Below are 20730 nucleotides of genomic sequence, written 5' to 3' on the forward strand. Positions count from 1 at the left end.
ATGATGCACTGATGCAGAAGTCCAGGAGCAGAAAAAGTCACCAAAAAAGAGCAACAGAGCTTAAATAAGTCACCAGCAGGTAAAAGCTGAAGCCAGATATCCATAGCATGCCTGTGGGGTGCATATGTGTGTGTGTGTGTGTGTGTGTGTGTGTGCGCGCGCATGTGTGTGAGTAAGGGAATCTGTACCAGCAGCTGGAATGGGGCTGCAGCCTTGCGGCTCATATGTCCAGGGGCCAGCAACTGGGGAGACTGGGAATCCGGGGGAAAGCTACTGGGAATACTGAATATATAAGCTCAGCTACTGGAGGGACCCACATTGTACAAATGTGTATATATAGATGTGCCACTAATAGACCTTCCTGCTGATCAGCCAGTGAGGGGAACAGGGTGAGGCTGTAGGCACTGTTTGTTTTTGTGTGAATGATGAGTGTTTCTGTCTGTGTTGCTCTGTGTGTACCAGACTGTGTATATGTGTGTACCATATGTGTGTGTTTGTGTGCGTGCCTGTTGGGAATACATGCACGGCCTTGCTACCAGTAGGACCTGAGGACATGGAGCTGTAGCAGCCTTGCCTCCACTGGACTAACGGATTTGACAACTCCTAGCACACACAGCCCCAAACTCGCACGGCAAAATAGCTGCCTCTACCTGGCATCAGTGCCCAAAGCAGGTCCCCATCCTCACTCGCTCTGCCCCCAACTCCCCTGGCCCCAGCACAGCCACAGCACAGCACCTACCCCCAGCAACCCTGTGGGCTCCCACAGAAAAGTCCCTTGCATGGACCGCAGCCAAAGATTCCTTGGGAAATACAGAGATTAGGGGAAGATGGGGAATGGATGCTGGAAAGCATCTTAAAGCCAGGGAATTCGTGAGCAGATGGCCTGTCAGGAACACAGGCATCAGCAACCTGCTGCAGGGCCCTGAGCAGAGCTTGCAGGTGAGGCAGGACAAACAGGCCACAGGTGACACCTGATCCTTGCCAATGGCTTTGGCTCCTTTCCGAGTACTGACAGCACTGGCAAACCTCTCCGAAAATGCTGGGGGTTCAAGTTGTTGGGCATCAGAGGCTCATCAAAATCCCCTGTCAAGCAAGTCTAGTCCCTTCAGACAACCCAGCACTGCGGACAGGTTCCCCCTTCTCCCCAGTCTCTCTCTCCTAAAGAGATGCTGGGCTTCCCATGCTGTCTGCATGGCCTCCCCTCTGGCCTGTCAGGCCACACATTGCCCTCTCCTCCTTCTCTGCACAACCCAGCAGGCAGATGGAAACAGAAGACGTTTTATAGCTTTCCATTGAGGAAGTAGCTGTTGTCATCCCTAGCCTTAATGACCTTCCTGGCAGCAACGTGGCAGGCGGCACATCAGACGCTGTCCTGCTGCCCTTCCTTCTCTCCATCAGAAGGGATCAGAGGAACTGCCTTCTGCTGGAAACTGTTCAGTTCTGTCATTGCTCACAAGTATCACAAAACAGTTTTCTGGACAGGCAAAAAAAATGATTTTTTTTTCCCTCAGGTGTGTAGAAGGAGGAGTTGGAGAAGGCAGTCCACACGAAAATGGTCTTCAGGTGTAAAAGTGAGATGGAGGTTGTGCCTACAGTAATCCCAAAGCTAACAAAATGCTGCAGGGAATGAGGAGGGGAACAGTAGCTGCTTGTTTGGCGACACTGCTGGGAAAATTGCTTGGGGTACTTTTGTGGGGAGAGAGAGGAAAAGGACCCCTTCCCTGGCACATTTGGGAAGGGAATTTTCTCAAGGTCACCTGCTGCCACCCATGGCTGCTGCCACACCGAGGATTGCTGCTAAAACCAGGGCATACGGCCACTGAAGAGGAAATTGGCTAAATGCCATTGCAGAGCCCACCATCCCAGCTCTTGCAGATGCCTTACGCCTCCAATGTGAAGATGGCATATCCTGTGAGCCTGTCCCCAGGCTGACATTAGGGCAGCAGTTACAGCTGTGGGCAAATGCTTGGCCTGGCACCAAGCCCTCCAGACCCAGAGCACTTCTGTAACTGCAGCCATGGTCCCCGCAGGCCCCATGCGTGCAATCCTCCATCACTGGTGTCCACAACTGCTCTTCCAGCACCCGGGTAGGTGGAGGAGCATCTTCCCCTGCCTGGACTTTGCAGGCCTAGGTTTGCCCAGCTTTGAGCAAGGTGATTTCTGCTCCAGCATGCTAATGGGGTGGCTCTAAGGGAGTTGTGCATGCATGTATGTGTATGTGTGTGTGTCCCTTCATCACTGTGGTGGTGTCGTGTTTGGTGATGGCTGGCGGGGCAAAATTCATTGTGCTGCTATAAATACTAGACCTGCACTCCCTGGCTGCACATATCCAGCCGTGCCAGGACTGATCTGTGCCTGCCTCGTGCCCCTTGCTTTCCGTAAACACATCAGTCTGTGTCAGCCTCTCTCTCGGAGAGGTTTTTCTCGCTTCATTAAAGACAGGAGGGATCTGGCAATCAGCAGTTCTCCTTCCTGATGCCAGTCAGTTGCTTACCAAGCTGTTAGACCTTAAAAGAGTTCAAAGCTCTTTATAAACAAATTGAGGCAAGACTGGCCGGTTGCAACCTACCTAACAGAGTTGTGGATAAAAATAAGTGGGTTATGATGAATGCTGGTCCATGTTGCAGAAAACTGAGTCAAAGAGGCTGGTGAGCACCAGGTTGCTTTTATCTGCACTTTGCTCCCTCTCACATGCGTCCTCTGTCCGTTCCAGTCCCTTCCCACACCCATATGGGTTAGGAAAACACTGTGATGTGTCTGTTCCCTTTGCCTGCCTGATGGAGAGTGCTTGCTCTTGCATGAGTGTAACATCTATTTCTCAGTTCAGTTTTCTCCTTTGCTTCGACAGAGATCATCCCTTGTTCCATGCAAGCTACGTCAAGCACAGACCTGGGGCACAACCCTGCGCTGGCCAGAATGATCCCTAGAGGAGTGCCCAGCACCACTTCACACAGCACCGTCACAACTGCCAGTCCTTGGTGCACAAGGCAGCGGCCTGTGTGTTTGGACCTTTAGCCAGACAAAGTTAAGAAAAAGTTAAGAAAGCGAGTGTCTGGAGGGAGTCAAATAGAAGCTCTGCAGTTTCACCCATTGACAATCCTCCCTTGGGTAGCACCAGCTTGGAGAGCAGGCTGGGCTCTGGACCTTCGGTGATGGCTGAAGACATTGGCCCCAGCACTTACTGGAGAGTTCTCACAGTCCCATGGGAAATGTCTGCCTGGGATCATCCTGAGCTGCCAGAGGAACTGTGCTTACACAACAAACACGCGGCTCACTCCCCACCCTCTGTTATCAGACAAACTGCACTTGTAATTACTGGGAAAATAGCTTTATTGCAATAACAAGTAAAGCTTTCCACATCTCAATCTCCACTTTCAGCAAAAGTGCAGCTTCCGAAGTCCACATAGCAAGGGCAGCTCTCCACACGAAAGGACAGCATAGCTCAGCACTAGCAACACCAGGAAGGGGAGATCTACAGAAATAAAATATAGGCTGGGAGGAGCTAAGGCATCCTTGGAACTGGTTGTCCTGTGCTTTGGTGTATGTGTGGATCCCACCAGCCACATTTTGGTTTCACTTTCTCAGGGGTTTATCTGGAGTAACTCCAAGCAATATGAAGCTTGGCTTCTAGGGTAAGGGCAGTATTGTTTGTTACTGTTGCTTCTGTAGAGGGAGACTTACCTTGCTGCAGTCCTGTGCTGTTGTGCTAAGCTGAGCAAATGAGATAAACACTAGTGACCCAGACTCCTTCTGACGCATCCTTGTATTGGGCATTCCTGAGTTTCTTTATTGAACACTGAGCCCTCAGCAGCCCTTGTCAGCACTGTAGTTAGCCCCAAAATGGGAAAACCAGAAGCAGCACAAATTTTGTGCTGATAGATCATAGGGTGCAAATGCACACAGCCATATTATTGGCCAGTGGAAATCACTCCAGCTTTTGGTTGCCAGTGGGGGGATACTGATTGATAAGAGGTGTAAATCTGGACTAGAGCATCACTCGGTTTATTGTCCATGCTGCCTGGAAGTGGTGTGCCCACTTTGCTGACTTGGGGCTTCATGGTGGGACCGTAATTGAAGACGAGACTGCTGCAGGATGAGGGAGGAGAGTTCAGTCAAGCTATGGTGCTGTCATGCTGTGAAGTCAATCTGGAGACCAACAGGCTTCCTCCTAGCTCACGTACGAGCCAAGGCAAGCACAGCAGAGCTGACTTGCTCTTAATGAACCACCTCTGCTTTCCATCTCAGTTCAGCTCTAGGTGAAGCTCAGAAGGCAATATTTCACCGGCAAAAGAGCCTGCTAGGCTCCTCATGAGTGGAGCAAGGTGGGAATGCAAAGGGGTCAGTGTCCACATGAAGCGGAGGGCAACGAAATGACAATGACATCCAGCACTTGGAGGCAATGCTGACCTCCACCTTCAGTGGCAATGGTAAAGGGACATCTTGGACCCTGTCAGACATGGGGAACAATGGGTTCCCTGCTGACCCACATGCAGCACCCCCTGAAATCACCCCCATTCCTGCCAAAAGCCCAGAGAACTGGAAATACCCCTGGCACTTTGTAGGCAGGTCCTGACAGGAGCCCTTCCTTCCCCCCATAGGTAGGAATCAAATAGCCCAAGAAGTACAGGACAATTAGCAGTTTTATGGCATAGAAGAACAACTGATAAAACCCTCCAGGAAAGAAATCATGTGATCAGTTCTTGCTTATCAGTGATAGAGGAAACAGCAGCTCCTGAGCACGTAAACAAGCAGCTGGTGGCAGGATGGGGACCAGGGGCAGCGTTCCTGCAGCTTCTGTTCCCGTCAGCTGTCACGTGAGCCACTCGTGCTGGGAGCATGGCCTATGGTATGGCCGAGAGCAGAGCCTAGCCCTGAAGGAGCTCCTGGATGCAGTCCTATGAGCAACTGCAAGGCTGGGGTGACCTGTGCTGCTTTTAGTCCCAGCAGCTGGCTTCAACCTGCAACACCCTAAAGGGAACGGCCGAGCTGTCAGTGCTGGCTAATTCACCCACCAAGAAGAGATGAATACTGAGCTGCCATGAATAAACTGCAATTAGGAGCTGAGATAACTGCTTTGAAGTCAGTTCTGCTATGCCCCGCTGTACCTGCAGCCAGTTTAGGAAATGCAATGGAAGGGGGACCCAAGTGGCAATAGGCAGGAGGGTGAAGAGATGAGAGATGTGTCTGCCCACCCCAGAAGTCTTAAGTGACATTTCAAGGTATCATTAGAAGTTTGAATTAGCTCTAATCTCTTCCGGCTTTAATCTCTGCATTCAGACAGGCAGGGCAGGCACCTTTGTCCTCCTGCAGACCAGTTTTTCTCCTGAGCAGAGAGGTGGGCTCTGCCTTGGCAAAGTGGCTGAGATTACCCTGTGTTTTTTGAGTGGGTGCAGGCTTATTTCCATTATAAAAGCTCACTGACATCTTCTGTTGCTGCATCTGTGCCAGACATGTTGATTTTCACTTCCACATCTGGGGGGAGTTGGCTCTCGGGGGCAAAGGACACCTCCGGCCTTCCATGGTAACTGTCCTCATTATAATCTTGTTCCTCCTCCTCATTTTTCTCCAGGTCTTGGTCACTGTCCTCATCATCATCTGCTGCTGCATTGTCCTCAATCACTTCAACCCCATCTCCAGCATCTGGATCCACATCAGTCTTAAACCACACGGCTTTGTAGCCATTGTCTGCCGGATGCCTGTCTGTCTTGAGGATAGACTTCACCTCTTTCTCCTGGTTGCTCTCTTCTTCCACTTCCTGCTCCTTCTCCTCTTGGTCGAAGACGACGGTGGAAGCTGTGGAAGCCGTTGGGAGGCCATCAGTTTCTGCTGACTTGGAAGAGGGTGAGGGAAGCGATGGCTGCTCTAACACAGATGTCATTGACTGGACACTGCTGTTTTCTGCCGTCTCATGCTGTTTGGCACTCACATCCGGGTGTTCATCTTCCTTGTAAGCTTGGTTCTGGTAATCATCAGGGTGGCTTTTGGAGAACTGCAGGAGGAGAGACACCTTGTGATTGTAATCAAAGGAAAAGAAATGGGGGGAAAAAAAGCAAGGGGAGCTGAAGTGCCTGGACTGGTCTCTGTCTGATGTATACCAGCAACACCCTGTTGATGTTGGTGAAGGTACATTTACTTGTACCAAGTGAGTCCCATGCTGCTTACAAGGCCCAGAACAGATTTTCTTTCTGGAAGCAACTTTAATTTTTCCTTGTGTATTTTTTACACTCCCTCTCTTTCTGTAATGAAAATGAAAAATTTAACAACAACAACCCCTCCCCACCAGTCTTGAACAATGGTGTTCTTTCCTTGCAGGTAGATCAGGGTGTGACAGATTTAGCGAGTCTAGCAAATAAACGTAACAGCTTCTCTGCTATGGTCCTCCTATTCTCTGTTCCTCAGGAGAAAATCAATTTCAAAACTACTCTAAAGCCCAGATAGCATGGAAAATTATTGGGACAACTGGTGATGGAAGCACTGTCATTGCCTGTCTATGTCTAGCGGAACAATTCCTGCATTTTAGATGTTCAAGAGTGTTTGCTGGGATCCGTTTTTTCCTATTGTAACTATGACTTGGCCAATATTTTCCGTAACAGAAGTTTGCACCAACTGCTTGAGAGGCAGGTGCATACTGGAGGGCAGCCAGTCCCTGGTAGACAAGGGACCTCTATAATGAGTCATTTCCCACAGTTTGGAATTCTAGTGCTCCTTCTTCCAAGGCATGCTCCTTACAGCTGCACATAAACTCAGCCATACACAGTGCTCTTGGTCAGAAAGCTTCAGCTTCTTTTGCAGTTCAGAACTAATTGAGGCCTGGAAAAGATTAAGCTCCCCAGAAAAGCTAGTTTTTATTGTCTACATTTCTGAATCCTTTCAGATAAGCATGGGCATGTTTTCCAGGAGAGCTGAGCACCAGCAACCTTTACTAATTCACCATTCATTTGAAGTATAACCATTATTTAGGACTCTTGTCAGTGGAGTCTAGGTCCTGCAGAGTCCCATCCTAACACAGAGGCAAACATCTGGTCAGATGAATCATGCCCTGGGCTTCAGAATAACCAGATTACCATGGACTCCAGGGACTCAAGGCTGAATAGCTCAGGTGGATACAACTATATCATACATGAGTCAAATTAGATGAGACAAATCCCCTTATAGGTCCAAAACCTGGCTGTCTAAGTCCAGGCTTTAGGATAGGATATAAAGGGTCCTTTTTCTCCATTGTCTATAAAGAGGGGATGAACAGTGATTTATAGCATGGTTTTCAGAGACCACCTCTGATACCTGTCACATTTGTCTTAGATTTTGTGCTCCATGGTGGCATGGTCCTCTCCTTACCGTGTCTGCTCATCTACCACATGGCTCCAACATCAGAGGACAGAAGAGAACAGTAGCAAACAACACCATATTGATGCTACTTTTGCCAGCATTGGCTCTGATATGATTCATCACCTTTGCACAAATGTATACAGCATTTGGAGAGCCCGTCCATACTTTAACCCTCCGCAGACCTCACTTCTTACCTCTAAGAAAGTGTTAAAGTGAGTCAGGTACAAACAAAGCACGCACTTACTTTTTTTCTCACCAGATAGTTCACTGGTTTTCCATACTGTTTGTATATCATCAATCCAAGCAAGACTAAGGCAATTAATAGCAGTGCTGCTAAGGTACCACCTAAGGCACCCATATCCTGTGCAGTGTATCTCTTGTCAGAGGAAGTATCATCTACAAGAAAAACAAACGAGTGTTACGAGGTCTAAAAATGCCAGTTAGCGTTTTAACACAACATTCATTTTAACACAACTTCATTGTGGGAGAAAGTGCCAACCAATTTCTGAAGGGCAAAGAACCATCTAGTGCTGCACAGTCTGACAGTGACAAATTTAATGTCACAGAAGGCCTTTTGTTTGCTGTCCTGTAAGCAGAGGCTTTTTTTCTTAAGGTCATCACTCAAAGAATATTGTAACTTCTAGTAAGCTACATATAAAACTATATGGAAATAGCATCCATTTACAGGGCAGTGATTTTTACCCCATCACACCTTCATTCTTGACTTTGTGATTTAACTAAATGAATAAATACATGACTATATTAGGCAAGCAAGTGTTACAGGGAGTAGAGCTGGATCCTGCCTGTTCCTGCTTCATCCATTGCTACCGGCATGCAAAAATGAGGTATGTTTGTTTGTATGTGTGTGCAAATGCAAAGCTTCCTTTAATCTGGAGCTTCACCTCTGAAACTGATGGTCAAATTAAAATAGGGAAAGAAATAGGAAAAGAATAGGACTGTGCTCCTTGGGAGGGGAGGATTTGACACTGGCGTCTGTATGAACAGCCAATGCAGGTCTGACTTCCTTATGTATTAATAGATGAGGGTGTGGTAACATATCTCTGTTATGCTGATAAAGGCAAAGATAATAGCAGTGATCCTTAGGGCCAAACAGCTGCAAATTGCAAAAGAAAAGGGTTACGTCATGACGGTGTTCATCAGGTTATTTTGCAGAATTTATTTTTGTAATTTCTTTCTAGAGACTGATTCCTGCCCCCTAACCAGAACTGTCAGCCCCTTTCGGGACAGAGGGAAAGTGCCTTCCCTTCCCAAGTGGACGCAAGGCATTGCAGACCTCCCCGGGAGCTGTACTTATTCCATAGACCAACAGGAGCGAGTGATGGAGCGGCAGCAGGCAGGGCTCCCTGGCTGTGCAACCAGATGGGAGCCAGCAGCCACTCAGCATCACCTGATCTCAACGAAATCAAGGGTCTTTCATTTCCAGGCAACACCCATCTGCCCACAAAGAAATCTTTCAGCTTCATCAGCAAACGTGAAAAGTGTTACAAGGTCCAAAGGACAAGAAAAAACCTTTCCTGCCCTTTTGGTAACTCTGGCAGTATATACCAGCTTTCTCAAAGAGTAGGTTATGCTCTCTGCAACGGGTCAGTACAAAAATGTCTGTACGGAGATCAACACTATAGCTGAGAGGCAGTAACTTCCTCGGGGTTCATCAGCTTTGCTTGCTGTTGTCAGTGGCGTTCTTTATTTCTAAGTTTTCCAGCTTCATTTTGTACTGTGAATTCATCTCTTCAAAGTTTAATGATCAATGAAACATGGTTTTGTTCTCCTGCTGACCTAGCTATAACAATGGACTTTGAGTATTCCCTCCACATTTGACTGCTCCCTTGGTTTATCATTAATATGTTGGTGAGAGTTTGGAAAATCAGTGTATTTTTACTTCTTAATCATGTCTCATAGGGAGCCTCAGCCCACTGCACTGGTGTGAAACTTCACCACCCATAACTCCTCCTGTGCTGTGCAGTAAATAGTGCCTCCGTTAAAGCTAGCTCAACCTGGGGGAAAGATTCATGCAGAGATCAGATTGGGCTGGCTCCGGCAGCGATGTCCCGGAAGCCAGAGGCCAATGTACAGTTACTGCTTCACAGGAGGTGAGTATTTTAAAAAGGACTCTAATTTCTCCCTGGATATTAAGTCATTCAGTAACGTGCCCTCCAACACATTGCATGCACACTCCTTGGCACCAAATACTACACCAACCCTCCAAATACTACAGTAATCCTCCTTTGCCATGATAAGACATTCTATCTTAGTTTTGGCCCACAAAACGCAACTCTAAGTAACCCCAGACTTAGATTTGGTTTATTAAAAAGAAAAGACGCTACAATGCATGGCACTATTTAAAGCCTGGAGAGGCTGTTTGAGGCATGTGGTGACCACATCTTAAGGATGTCCTTTGAGTGCTCGGTCTGTCATAATCACCCTAGGACCTCCTGTAAACATGGAGCTGGCCTCATGCCAGGCCCACAGACTGCCGTGGGTGACCTGTCTTTGCCAGCTTGCCCACAAAACTGTAAAAGACTTCCCAGTCACTCCCGTGAAAGAGAGAGCAAAGAGATGCCCAGCCTACCTGTGGCAGAGACGACTTCCACCACAATCACAGTGCGTGCCTCCTGCAGGCTTACTGTGTCTTTTCCAAGAGCCTGTGTGAACATGGGAATGAGACAGCTTAGGGACTTCCTAGATCTCCAACTCTTTCCCAAGGGACACGATGGGCCCTTTGGGGACACAGTGTCTCGTCTGTGTCCTTGCCTATATCTGGCCACCAAGGAAGGAGAACAGCTCTCTGGAGGCCCTATCCTGGGCCAGAACTGGGTGCATCCGTCGTGACCTCTGCGTACCGCTTTGCGGCAGCTTTGCAAGGCTGCGTTCACATAGCGAGGTAGTGTAAATTAATGTCAAGCTGGTTCAGGTATCTGCCCAGGGCATGGCATGCAGGTACCAACAGCAGGACAGCACAGTTACTAGAGCTTGCTGTTGGGCACCTCTTACAAGGGAGCTCTGAGTTGCTGGATAGAGCTGTTCCTAGGAACACAAAACCAAGGACAAGCACCCACTGTTTAACTTGGCACAGGTCCATTTGAGACAGCCACTCTTGAATTTCCATCATCTCAAACAGAGCAGACCCCTCTCCCTGCCTCCCCCCCTCCCAAAATCCTGAACTGTCCCTGCTCTGTCCTATGAAGTTTGCAATGTCTCTTAGACAGTATGAGTGGGGGAAAAAAATTCCAATAGACTTCCCTTTTTAGGTGGAGATTTGGGCATGTAAACTAGATGTTATATTTTCTTGATTTTTTTTCTGATTAAATGTGGAGAGGCTCCCAAAATCTCCCCAAATGACCTTTGGCTTGTCTCCCATGATCTTTTCTACAAGAAGAGAGGACAATTTTACAGCTAGCACCAAACAATAGCCTGTGTCATACAGGATAATTTTACTATCACTTCATCTCCCTCCAACCCTATATGTTTATGATGCAAATGGTTGGGGCAAGCAATGTCTCTTCATTACGTCCCTTAGCTAATGCAATTCCACCCATGGTGTGTCTCTATTAGAAGCTCCAACTTCCTTCCACTGCCCTGGTAAGGTTATGAAGAAAGTTCTCTTACCTCCATGGTTACAATCCCTGGTGACTGTAGCATCACATTTGTCAGGATGAGTCCATCTTTGCTTGCAGTGAAATCAGTGCTGTTTGTTATGAGATACTCAATGTTTGGGTTGACTTTCTGAAAATCCAGATGAGTGAACAAGTAAACCACACTGACTGTGCTTTGCATGCATCTTTGTAACAGCCCATCGGCTGGGCTTGTATAAATATGTCTGAAGTATATGCAGGTGCATAATGCAACAAATAAATTTGGACGGGGAGGCAGGAAAGGTTGAACTCAGATGTGTTCACCCTGTTGCTCGATGTTCAAGAACGTATCCTAAAAGAGTTGCCTTCTAAGAAACCTCAAGTCTTATCCAGTTTGCCTTGGGTCTTTAATGTTTGCCCTAGCAAAATACATCTATGCAAGGGACCAGGCAAATTTCATCAGGTCTGCCTTTAATACAGTGCCAAAGTGAGATGTACATGGAGAATAATCCTTGTGCTGAGGGCTGCACATTATTTTTACTTTGTCTTTATATTGCTATTCCCCTCCTAGGTCCCTAATCCTGTTGCAGAAGCCCTGCCATCAATAAAACTGGCAGCCTCTTTCCTTTATGGAGTATAAGAAAGAAAAAAGGAAAAAAAAAGCCACATGGCTAATCAGTAAATCTCTTCCCCTTTCCTCCTCCCAGTATTTTGTACAAGAATGTTGCTCTCAGAATAAGTCATTAAAGGAAGGCCAACAATTTTCAGCCCAGACTGCAGGTCCTTGCTAGTCTGTTGTTTCTGGACTTGCTCCTCTTCCTGTGTCAGTCCACAAATAACTCTCCTGTATCCCTGAACTTTTCTCATGACCACCTCACCTGGCCCTAACTCAGGTCTGGACTCATTCACAGCATTTGCTAAACCTGGGTTTACTCAGCATGCTGTTTTGCAGTGGATCTGCTCACCTACGTAGACCTACGGCGGGGGGGAAAGACTCCTGGAAGAGAGGAGTCCAGCGCTGTCTCCAGATTACATATAAGAGGGGACACGAGAGGAAAACATGTCTCTCCCCCCTCCACCCCCCCCATTCCTCATGTTTGCCAATCCTGCTTTAACCTTGAAGTAGTGAGGAAAGATTCAGGACATTTTCATTTCCTTACATCAGTGAAATCATCATCAGCTGCTGTTATCATCAGGGGTTTGGAAGGAGTATCAGCTTCTAGGACAAAGCTTCCTGGGGCCAGACCAACAGATACTGTCCCTCTGTAGATCTCGCTGTTGAAGTATGGTGCATAGTCACTTTTATTGATGACCTTAATCTCTACACTGACTACGGAGTATTTCTGTATGTTGTTGACTTGGGAGGCCTGGAGAGAAAAAGAGACGGTGAGAGAGAGATGCTACTCTTTTTCCTGTTAGTGGTGAGACGTAAAAGGATAGGCTTGATCCAAAGCCCTTTGCAACCTATGTGGTTCTTCCCTTCAATTTCAGTGAGCTTTGGATCAGCCTATCACAGGAGGCTGGTGGTTTGAAGTTCTAGTGATTTAGCCTTGTTTCTGCTCCTGGCCCTCCACATGATCTTGGTCTAGCCCCAAAATCTAGATGTGATCCTCCATAAGGGTCACCTCTGGACAAATTGCCATGCTCAAGTGTAAAGCAGCAGGATTCCAGCACCAGCAGACAGAGTCTGATCATCTTCATTGGGGATTTTGGTCAGCCCAGTTACAGCTTGAGAGTCCAGATGCTGCTGGGCATATATGTGCAAGGAGTGCTTTTCAACACCTTGTTTCCTCTTGAGCTGAAAGAGGAGCTCCAATCCTGCCTGCAGAAAGCCTTTCAGTTATGCTCCCTAATACTTTCAACCCAGCAGGATGTCCCTCATGGGTTAACCTGATTTAATGGTGCAGCCCACACATAAGTGAAAATGCCTTTTGACAGCTGCAGGAGCTTTGCATGTAAATTGGTATAAGACACCAGTCAAATACTGGATCCTTCCAAAAGAAAGGGTGCAACCACGTTAGTCTGAATTATTAATGTAATTGACTATTGTCACATCAAGACTGATGCTTCCTAGAAAGCCAGCTCTGCTGACTTGTCATATGCAATGTCATCAGACTTACCATGACTTGCAACAGGAATGGGTCTGAGGAAGTTGCTGCTTTGTTCATAGTTAGATTCCCTGTATCTGCATCCACTGAGAACACTTCATCCGTATCCCCTAAAGAAAACAGAAAGATTATTTAATCATTGAATGCCTTGATAAAGTGACCTGGAGCTCCTGTGACTCACTCGTTTCACATGTTGGAGATGATGACATCACTACAGCATGATGCTGTTGTCCTTGCTAGCTGGCTGCTCCAAATGCTGGAGGTGCAGGCCATCATTTCAGGGGGACTCAGTAGACGGAAAGCAGTGAGAAGACATGCAAATCTGACTATACGAGGAAGGAGAGCAAAGCTTTGCATTTTTAGTGCATAGGCCCAGATACAGTCAGCTTAAATTCTACCGCAGGCCTAGAGCCATCCAGTAATAAGCACTAGGTCCAGGTCCGTAGCTGGGGCTATAAACACCTGGGTCACCAGTGGACCCCAGAACCCCACAGTGCTAGATTTCTCCTAGTTCTTCATCCATCACAGAAATGCCAGACCCCACCTCAAAGACTGGACAGCAAAGATTTCACAGAATGTTAAGCCTTGGCTCCATGCCCTCATCCTCAGCCTCTGGGCTGAGCAGGACTCTGGAGCAATTTGAGGCCTGGAGGTCTCCAGTTCCCTAAGATTAATGCCATCCTGAACCCTAACCCTGCACTACAGGAGATGCAAGGGAAGGCTTATTCCTAGTTTAAAGACAGGGAACCAAGCTACACAGTAAGTCAGGTGGGGATTCATCTAACATACTCTAGACATCTAAAGGTCAGACAGCTCTACCTAAACTAGCTACCTAAACTCTCTTTAGCCAGTAAAGAGAAGAGGGCATTTTAGCACATGATTTATCTGGCTTATTGTTGACACTGGCCTCAAAACGAGCTGAATTTAGCCCTGAAAATGCTTATTTCTCTCACCTGTCTACAAAAGGAGCCTAGACACAAAAACCTTCTTGTGTTGATATAGGGGTAGAAATCAGCCTTCTACATCGCCAACACACATTTGAATCACAAAACCGTTTTTCCTATGTTGAATATACATTGGAATATGAGCACAATATTTGGTTGTGGTTGGTCTTCCTCACTCTGAGATGCTACAGGCTGCATTTAGACAAAGACCCTCAGTCGGGGGTTCCCTATTAACCGTGGGGGATGGGAACACACTACATCCAAAATAGTGGAGGATTTTAAGGCTCTTTAATGTCTTTATTGCTATGAGGATCTTCACAGGTGTGGTGCTGTATGGAAGAAGTAAAGGAAGATGAACAATTGATCACTCTACCTGACTGCTATGATCTGCTTTGCCTTGATAGTTAATCAAAAAGACCACTGTTGTTAAAAAAAAAAAAAAGAGAGAGAGAATAAAATCTTTGAATGAAATAAACGGCCCAGTCAATGACTGGGCAATCAGTTGATTATATTCAGGTCATCTTTTTGAAATCAAGGCTAAAACAGGATAGATCAGACAGTGGCACTGCGCAGGGGAATAAGAGCATAATTCATGGCAATGAATGAAAATTATGCCGATGATGAGAATTTTTGGTTCAGCTCAAGAACTGAATGAAAGTAGCAGTGTGGCAAAAGCAAGTTTAAAGCTTAAAGATAAAGTATGTCTCACTCAAGAAAGAATAAGGTCCCTTTGCAACAGAGTTCATGGTCCTCAGCCTCTGGGAATATAATTCTCTTTTCTTTCTTTCTGTGAAGTCTGTCTCTTCTAATTAATTCATAATTTTCTGTGGACCTAATTACAGATCTGTGACAGAAACAGAGGGGCAAATCCCCTACCCCTTGACTCTACTGCTGCTGAGAATATCTCCTTTTAAGAGGTAATGTAGGGAATGTCTAAGCAATGCAGTCTGGGGAAGGCAACCACTTCTACTCACCACCAACAATGCTGTACACTATTTTTTCATTTAAAGTGTAGTCAGGATCGATAGCGTAGATGGGCCCAGGCTCCAGGGTGAGTGGTGTAGTCTGCAATTGCAAGGAAAACTGTTAGATACAACCCCAGAACACCAAACGCTAGCATTTTTCCGGCACTGTCCTCCGTGACATGCTGCAGGATCAAGGACAAATAGCGCTGCTCTGGGGAGGAACCCCCACTTGCCAGGACGATGAAGGTTCACCGTCATTCTGAGTCATCTGCTTTTATGACTGGAGACGAGCGCTAGCTCGCAGAAATTAGTAGGCACTGCCCACCAGGAAGAGGAGAGGGTCAGAGATACTGTTTGATCGCTCCTGCTTACCGACTTCTCGGAGATGTTGACCCTACCAGTGTAGGGGCTGCTGATGCAAATGTTATTGTCCGTGTTAATGAAGGTACAGGGCAGGAACCAGGGTGGTTTGGTGTCAGCTTGTTCAATAGATATGCTTATTGTTGCAGTAGCAGTGTAGGTGGTATCGGTGCTGTCCACTGGCCTGTCCTGTATCCAAAAGCAAAAAAGTACTCATTAGACAGAAGTTTGACTGCCAAAAGTGGATCCCATCTGCAAAGAAGCCAGTGGCCCAGGTCTATAAGTTGATTCTCTCTAAGGCTTAGCTGTTTTTGTGAAATTAGCTAAAGCAGCGAGTTATCTCACTCTCTGCTGACAGAAGTAGATCAAGTACAAGGCTGGGTGCAGTCACTGCGTGATTCAGCAGGGAGGAAGGACTTCATTGCCTCCAGCATTCACCCTCTCTCCCACCATCCGAGTGATCTGCCCCTTGGACTTACCCTCAGGCTAAGAGTGGCTGTGGCAAACAAGACCTTTTGTTCCTCCTGAAGAACTTACCCTTGCATACAAGAGCAAAGTTGTGAATTTGATTTTATCATAGTCCAGTGCTTTTTGCAAATAAATTTCTGGGTTATTAACTCCTTTTATGGCAAAATAACCATCTGTGTCCTGGGAAAAAAAATGGAAAAACCCTACTAGCAGACTTGATGACAGACACATGCTCTGAAATACTGTTCATTGCTGAATTTGTCATCCCAATCAGACCTTCAAGCCCAGAGAGTTATTGGGGGGGGGGGGGGGGATAGGAATGTGAGAGCTATTTAATCTTTTGGAATCATACACTGGAGTTGCCTGGCTTGTCAGAAAGGCTCATTCATGTCCCCATGAATATTGTTCTCCAAGATCCCCTGCTCGACCTGCCTACCTGCTCAGCAGGTACTGGAGGAAATCTTCTACCTCATTTCTTTCCTACACTCTACGGGTTGCCAACAATTCTTGATTTTGGGTCCGTGACAGCCAACTGATCTCACATCCATGAGCAAAAAATGATGAAGACTCCTCAGCCTATGAAAACTGGCAAGATCACTTGCTTTAGCCTAGCACAGTTGAACTTTGGAAAGAACTGTAAGGCCAAACTGGGAACAGGATTTGTTGCATTTTGGTCTATAACCTTCTGCACTTGCTTTGGTTCTCCATCACCCTTATGTCTTGACTAGTGTCCCTCCAGATTTTCACCAGTGCAAGCACAAAATCTGTTTCCAGGGCTAAAATTGAAAACCTGGTAGTTGCTGTTCACATCCTTTAAAATCCCTGAGGTTACACTAAACTGAGACCTGGAGAAAGTGGAGTCTGCCCTGAGCTTTGTGAAAGACTTTTTGTGTGATCTTGGGCAAATTGTGTTATCTTTACTCTGCCCAGACACTGCTGGCAAACAGGAGAATAATCCCTTCTTCCCCTACCCAGCTCAGTGCCACCCTGAACTCCGCAGAGTGGAAAGGTCTCTCCTGATATGCTCACAGACCAACAGGACTTCCTGGGAGCACAGGACTTAAAATATCCCTGTACAGTGTAATAAAAGTGTGAGCAGTGGAAGAATTCAATACTTGCAGTGCTGATTGCTCTCTTCTGCTAGCCAGACCATCGCTTGATTTTTGCTTTACCTTTCTGGAGAAGTCGTATTTCTTCCAGAAGCTGTCAGTGAACTAAATGCAACTCAGTGACCTCAGCCTCATTTTGGAGCTTGTCTGAATTAAACACAAAGACTTCTCTAGAGCTACCTCTTCTCTCCCAAAGAGCAAAGGTACTCACGGGCACTCTTGTTGTAAGTTCATAATAAATGGTGTCCAGGTCAGCGTCAGTAGCACTTAGATCTTCACGGGATATAATTGTAGCATTCACTTTTGTGTCCTGAAACAAAGTTGTCGCGGTTGCTCTCTCTGCGAAATGGGCTTTCCCCCGGCAACTCCTCCCTAGCCCCACAGCAGTGGGTAACCCAGTGCCCTCTTCACTTCCATAAAATGCTTACCTCAGGAACTATTTGGGTGAAATTCGTTTGCTTAAAAACCGGGCTGTTATCGTTCACGTTGACAATGGTCACAATAATTTGCAGAGAATTGCTCTGAGGAGAGGGTAAAGGCAGAAAATCACTGACACGAACTAGGACCATTAGGGGCTGGTCCCGACGTGCAGATGTGAACAGAGAGGATGGTGTGAGGAGCACAGCTGGATGGGGGCTGGATGGGGGCTGGGTTCACAGCCAGCCCACCACGGCGGGGCATTTGGGGGGTTTGCTCCCACCTCCTCCCCATTTGCAGCCCCTCGGCTGCTCTCGCTTTAACCATGAGAGGGGTTTATACGCCGGCAAAGAGGGGACGGCTCCTCACACCATGCAGTGGATGAGGAAGAGCGGGGGGAGGTACGTTCTCTTCTGCAGTACCTTTTAATAGGGCTGAGTGTTTAGAAGAGCACTCACCTGCCCAGCAGTGTCAGTGCAAAGCAGGTAGACTAACAGCAAGGTGTCCTCCTGTGTGCAGAGACAAAAACCAAGCGATTTTAGAAATAAGCCAAAATGTACAGGCACTTTCTGTGGTAAATGAGGCAAATCAACGCATTGCTAAATCAGAACTGCTGCCAGGGCTCTTGCTTGTTTTCAGGCCTCTCTCTCTCTTTCTTTCTTTGCTTTACAGCCATGTAGCAGTGTTGGGATCTCGTTTCCGCTGGAGCCAACGCGGAGTGATGCCCCGGCTTCGCTCCCTGTGATTCCCATGACATGGCAGCAGAGCTCATGGGCCATTTCCTCCCAGTTTAGGCAAGTTCAAATGGAGATTTCTTTTGAAACGGAATAAAACAGAAATGTGCCATGCAGCAAGTACAGTGTTGCCTGCGGGGCCTAACTATGTCTGCCATTCTTTGCTCAAATGTAGGTTTTTGCATTAGGAGAAAGGCAGATTAAGGAGACTCTTCACTGTGTACAGAGCCCTCCAGGAAGGTAAAATAATGTAGCAGCAACCTAGCTAAACTCACTAACCTTTTATACTGCTGTTACAGTCCACCCAAGATCACCTCACTGCTCAGGGCTGTGTTTTGTACAGGCAAAGAGGGACCATTTTACCTAGTCCTGGAGAGCTCTGTACACTGCAGTTGTCGCAATTTTGTTTTAAAGCCTTCCCCTTGCTCTAATTCCTACAGAGTCGTGGAAAGAAGGGGACAGCATGTGTACCATGCATCCCCCTCCTCCAGATCTTCTCTTGCGTGGAAGGGCAGATCTCCCCAGCAGTAAACTTAAACCCAACTGCAATAGGCTTATTTTTCAGAATTATTTCCTATATCCTTTACAAATGGGCCACGAATCCCTGGAAGTCCAAGAGCCCAGGTTGAAACCTGCTGCACCCCAGCATTCTCCATCCCACCCTTACAGCTTGCCAGCTAAAAGCTTACCTCATAGTCCACACTTTTGGTCAGCTGCAGCTGGGACCCCTGTATGGTGAAATAGCTGGCATCAGGGGAGGAAGGATCAATGCTTATGGTGAAGCCTTGTTCCAAAGTGATGGTGGCCACTACATAGGCAGGAGGGTTATTTTCATTGACACTTGGATTCTGGTTATCCACAGAACATCCTGGAAAAACATGCAAGTGAGATACAAAATCGCCCAGGGATGTATGCCATGACAGAGCTGGGTCACACCTGAGACCCCTTGAGTTGGAGAGAAGGTCCTTGAATGAAGCAGTCTTGGAGGAAGGGTGTGAAAAAGCCATCCACCAGCTTTAAAAGTGCAATCTGCTGCTGTGAAGGTTATTCCTCTGTGGCCGTGGGCTTCCTGCAACAACTTACCGTCTTGCTGGGCCAAAACGTGCGTTACGGAAGGCAGCAAAAAGAACACAGAAGTGAGGAACAAGTGAGAAAGGGCCATGGTGAGCTGCAGGCAGTTGAAGAAAGCCTTGTTTCTGACTAAGCTGATCCTCTCGTCTCCCTATTGCTCCCAGCGTCTTGTTGTGCATTCACTGCTTCAGGGAGGCAAAAAGGATTGGCTCTTCTGAGCGAATTGCTGCAGTTCAACCTTTGCCTCTTTGCCCGATTGGATGACTTATCTAAAGATACTTAGTGGTCATGGAGTGTGATAAGGAGGAAGTTGCATTTTCGATTTTCATCCTGGGTCTTTCTGATCTTTAACTCTCTCTAGGGCCAAGGAAATATTTGGAGCATTTCAGAGCTCAAAGCCAGGTCCCTGAGATGAGCATAAAGGAGGACAAGGGCTGACATTTGGGAAGCTGCCTCTATACTCCAGCCTCTCCTACCAGAGGAAAAGTGGGCAAATTTATATTTCTGATACACCAGGGATACAGTCTGTGTTGGTGAGACCATTTCCTGAAACGTGCAGTAGTGATGCTAATATACCCCCTTCCCAATGCCTGCATGGCCCTCGTTTGCCTTTATAACAGGTTTTGTTCTCCAGCCCATGACCTCTGGTTTCTCTCTTCTAGTTCCAGCATGTTATGTTGTTCCCAGAGATGGACAAGCAGAGCACGACTGGTGGTGGTGGTGGGGGGGGAGGTATCAATGCTCCTGTTTATGTTTTAGTGTTTTCCAGTGCAGAGGGGCTATTTGTGGGAGAGGACAAAAGGCTGGGGCTGCTTTGGATGACTAAGTGCTCAGCTGAGTCCTGTTGCTTGCTCAGAGGTTCTGGTTTTACGGTGAAAAAGAAGGGTTAGAAAGCAAGGTGGTGCTGTGCAGAAAGCACCAAGCTGACAACCAGTGCAGTTTAGTGCCTTACTGTGCTATCATTTCTATAGGTGGGACTTCCGTTAAACTGTTCAACCTTTGTGCCTCATTTCCCTATCCACAAATGAAGGGCCAGAACCTCCCTTTCTCTGTTTTATTTCACTGTACGGGGCACGGCTAGCCCGTTCCTGGGTAAGCAGGTAGTGGCAAGGAGAAGGGACGCCTTGTTGCCAGGTGGTCACAGAGAAGCAAATGAAATAACTTCCCCTGATCCCTCTCTTGCCTTTACTAGATGGAGACTCGCTCACGTGCGACAAGCCCTTTGGCAGAGGAACATGCCTTTGTGCCACAGGCCGGGATGTCTGCACGGCTTTCCCTGTCCCTGCTCGCTCAGCTGGCACTGGTGCTGTCAGCGCTCCCTCCTGCGACACAGATGGGGAAGGTGTGTGCCGCAGTCTTTGCGGGAGGAAGGGTTTTCCTCACTCCAGAAAGCTGCCGTTTTCTGGGGGAGGATCTGGAAGGAAGACGGCCCTGGTGTTTATCCCGTGGTGTGCTGGGCGCTGCACACACCCAGCAGCGGGAGTATCTGCTGCCAGAAAGGCTCATGTTCAGGGCAAAGAGAGGGGAAGGGGAGGCATGTCACAGTCCCACCTTAAAAATGGTTTGGGAGGAAGAGACATAGGGGTGATCTGAAAGGTCTAGGAGCATTTCCTACCGAAAGGGCAACAGGGGCCC

At 47.3% G+C, this 20730-nt stretch overlaps 1 protein-coding gene across 1 annotated transcript; it reads right to left on the bottom strand.

Annotated features, from left to right (window-relative positions):
* Window positions 1-3312: 3312 nt before the first annotated feature.
* On the bottom strand, window positions 3313-19277 carry CDHR5 (cadherin related family member 5). The gene is made up of 14 exons (XM_026110712.2): window positions 19108-19277; window positions 18714-18892; window positions 17749-17799; window positions 17302-17394; window positions 17085-17183; window positions 15834-15944; window positions 15309-15485; window positions 14946-15036; window positions 13040-13137; window positions 12080-12286; window positions 10954-11070; window positions 9917-9989; window positions 7571-7722; window positions 3313-5989 (listed from the first exon to the last, which is right to left on the bottom strand). Exons 1-14 carry the CDS (start codon window positions 19184-19186, stop codon window positions 5405-5407), a joined length of 2112 nt encoding a protein of 703 aa, XP_025966497.2. The 5' UTR covers window positions 19187-19277; the 3' UTR covers window positions 3313-5404.
* Window positions 19278-20730: the final 1453 nt, after the last annotated feature.

The sequence above is a fragment of the Dromaius novaehollandiae genome, chromosome 5, assembly GCF_036370855.1.
Source record: "Dromaius novaehollandiae isolate bDroNov1 chromosome 5, bDroNov1.hap1, whole genome shotgun sequence".
Classification (NCBI taxonomy): Eukaryota; Metazoa; Chordata; class Aves; order Casuariiformes; family Dromaiidae; genus Dromaius; species Dromaius novaehollandiae.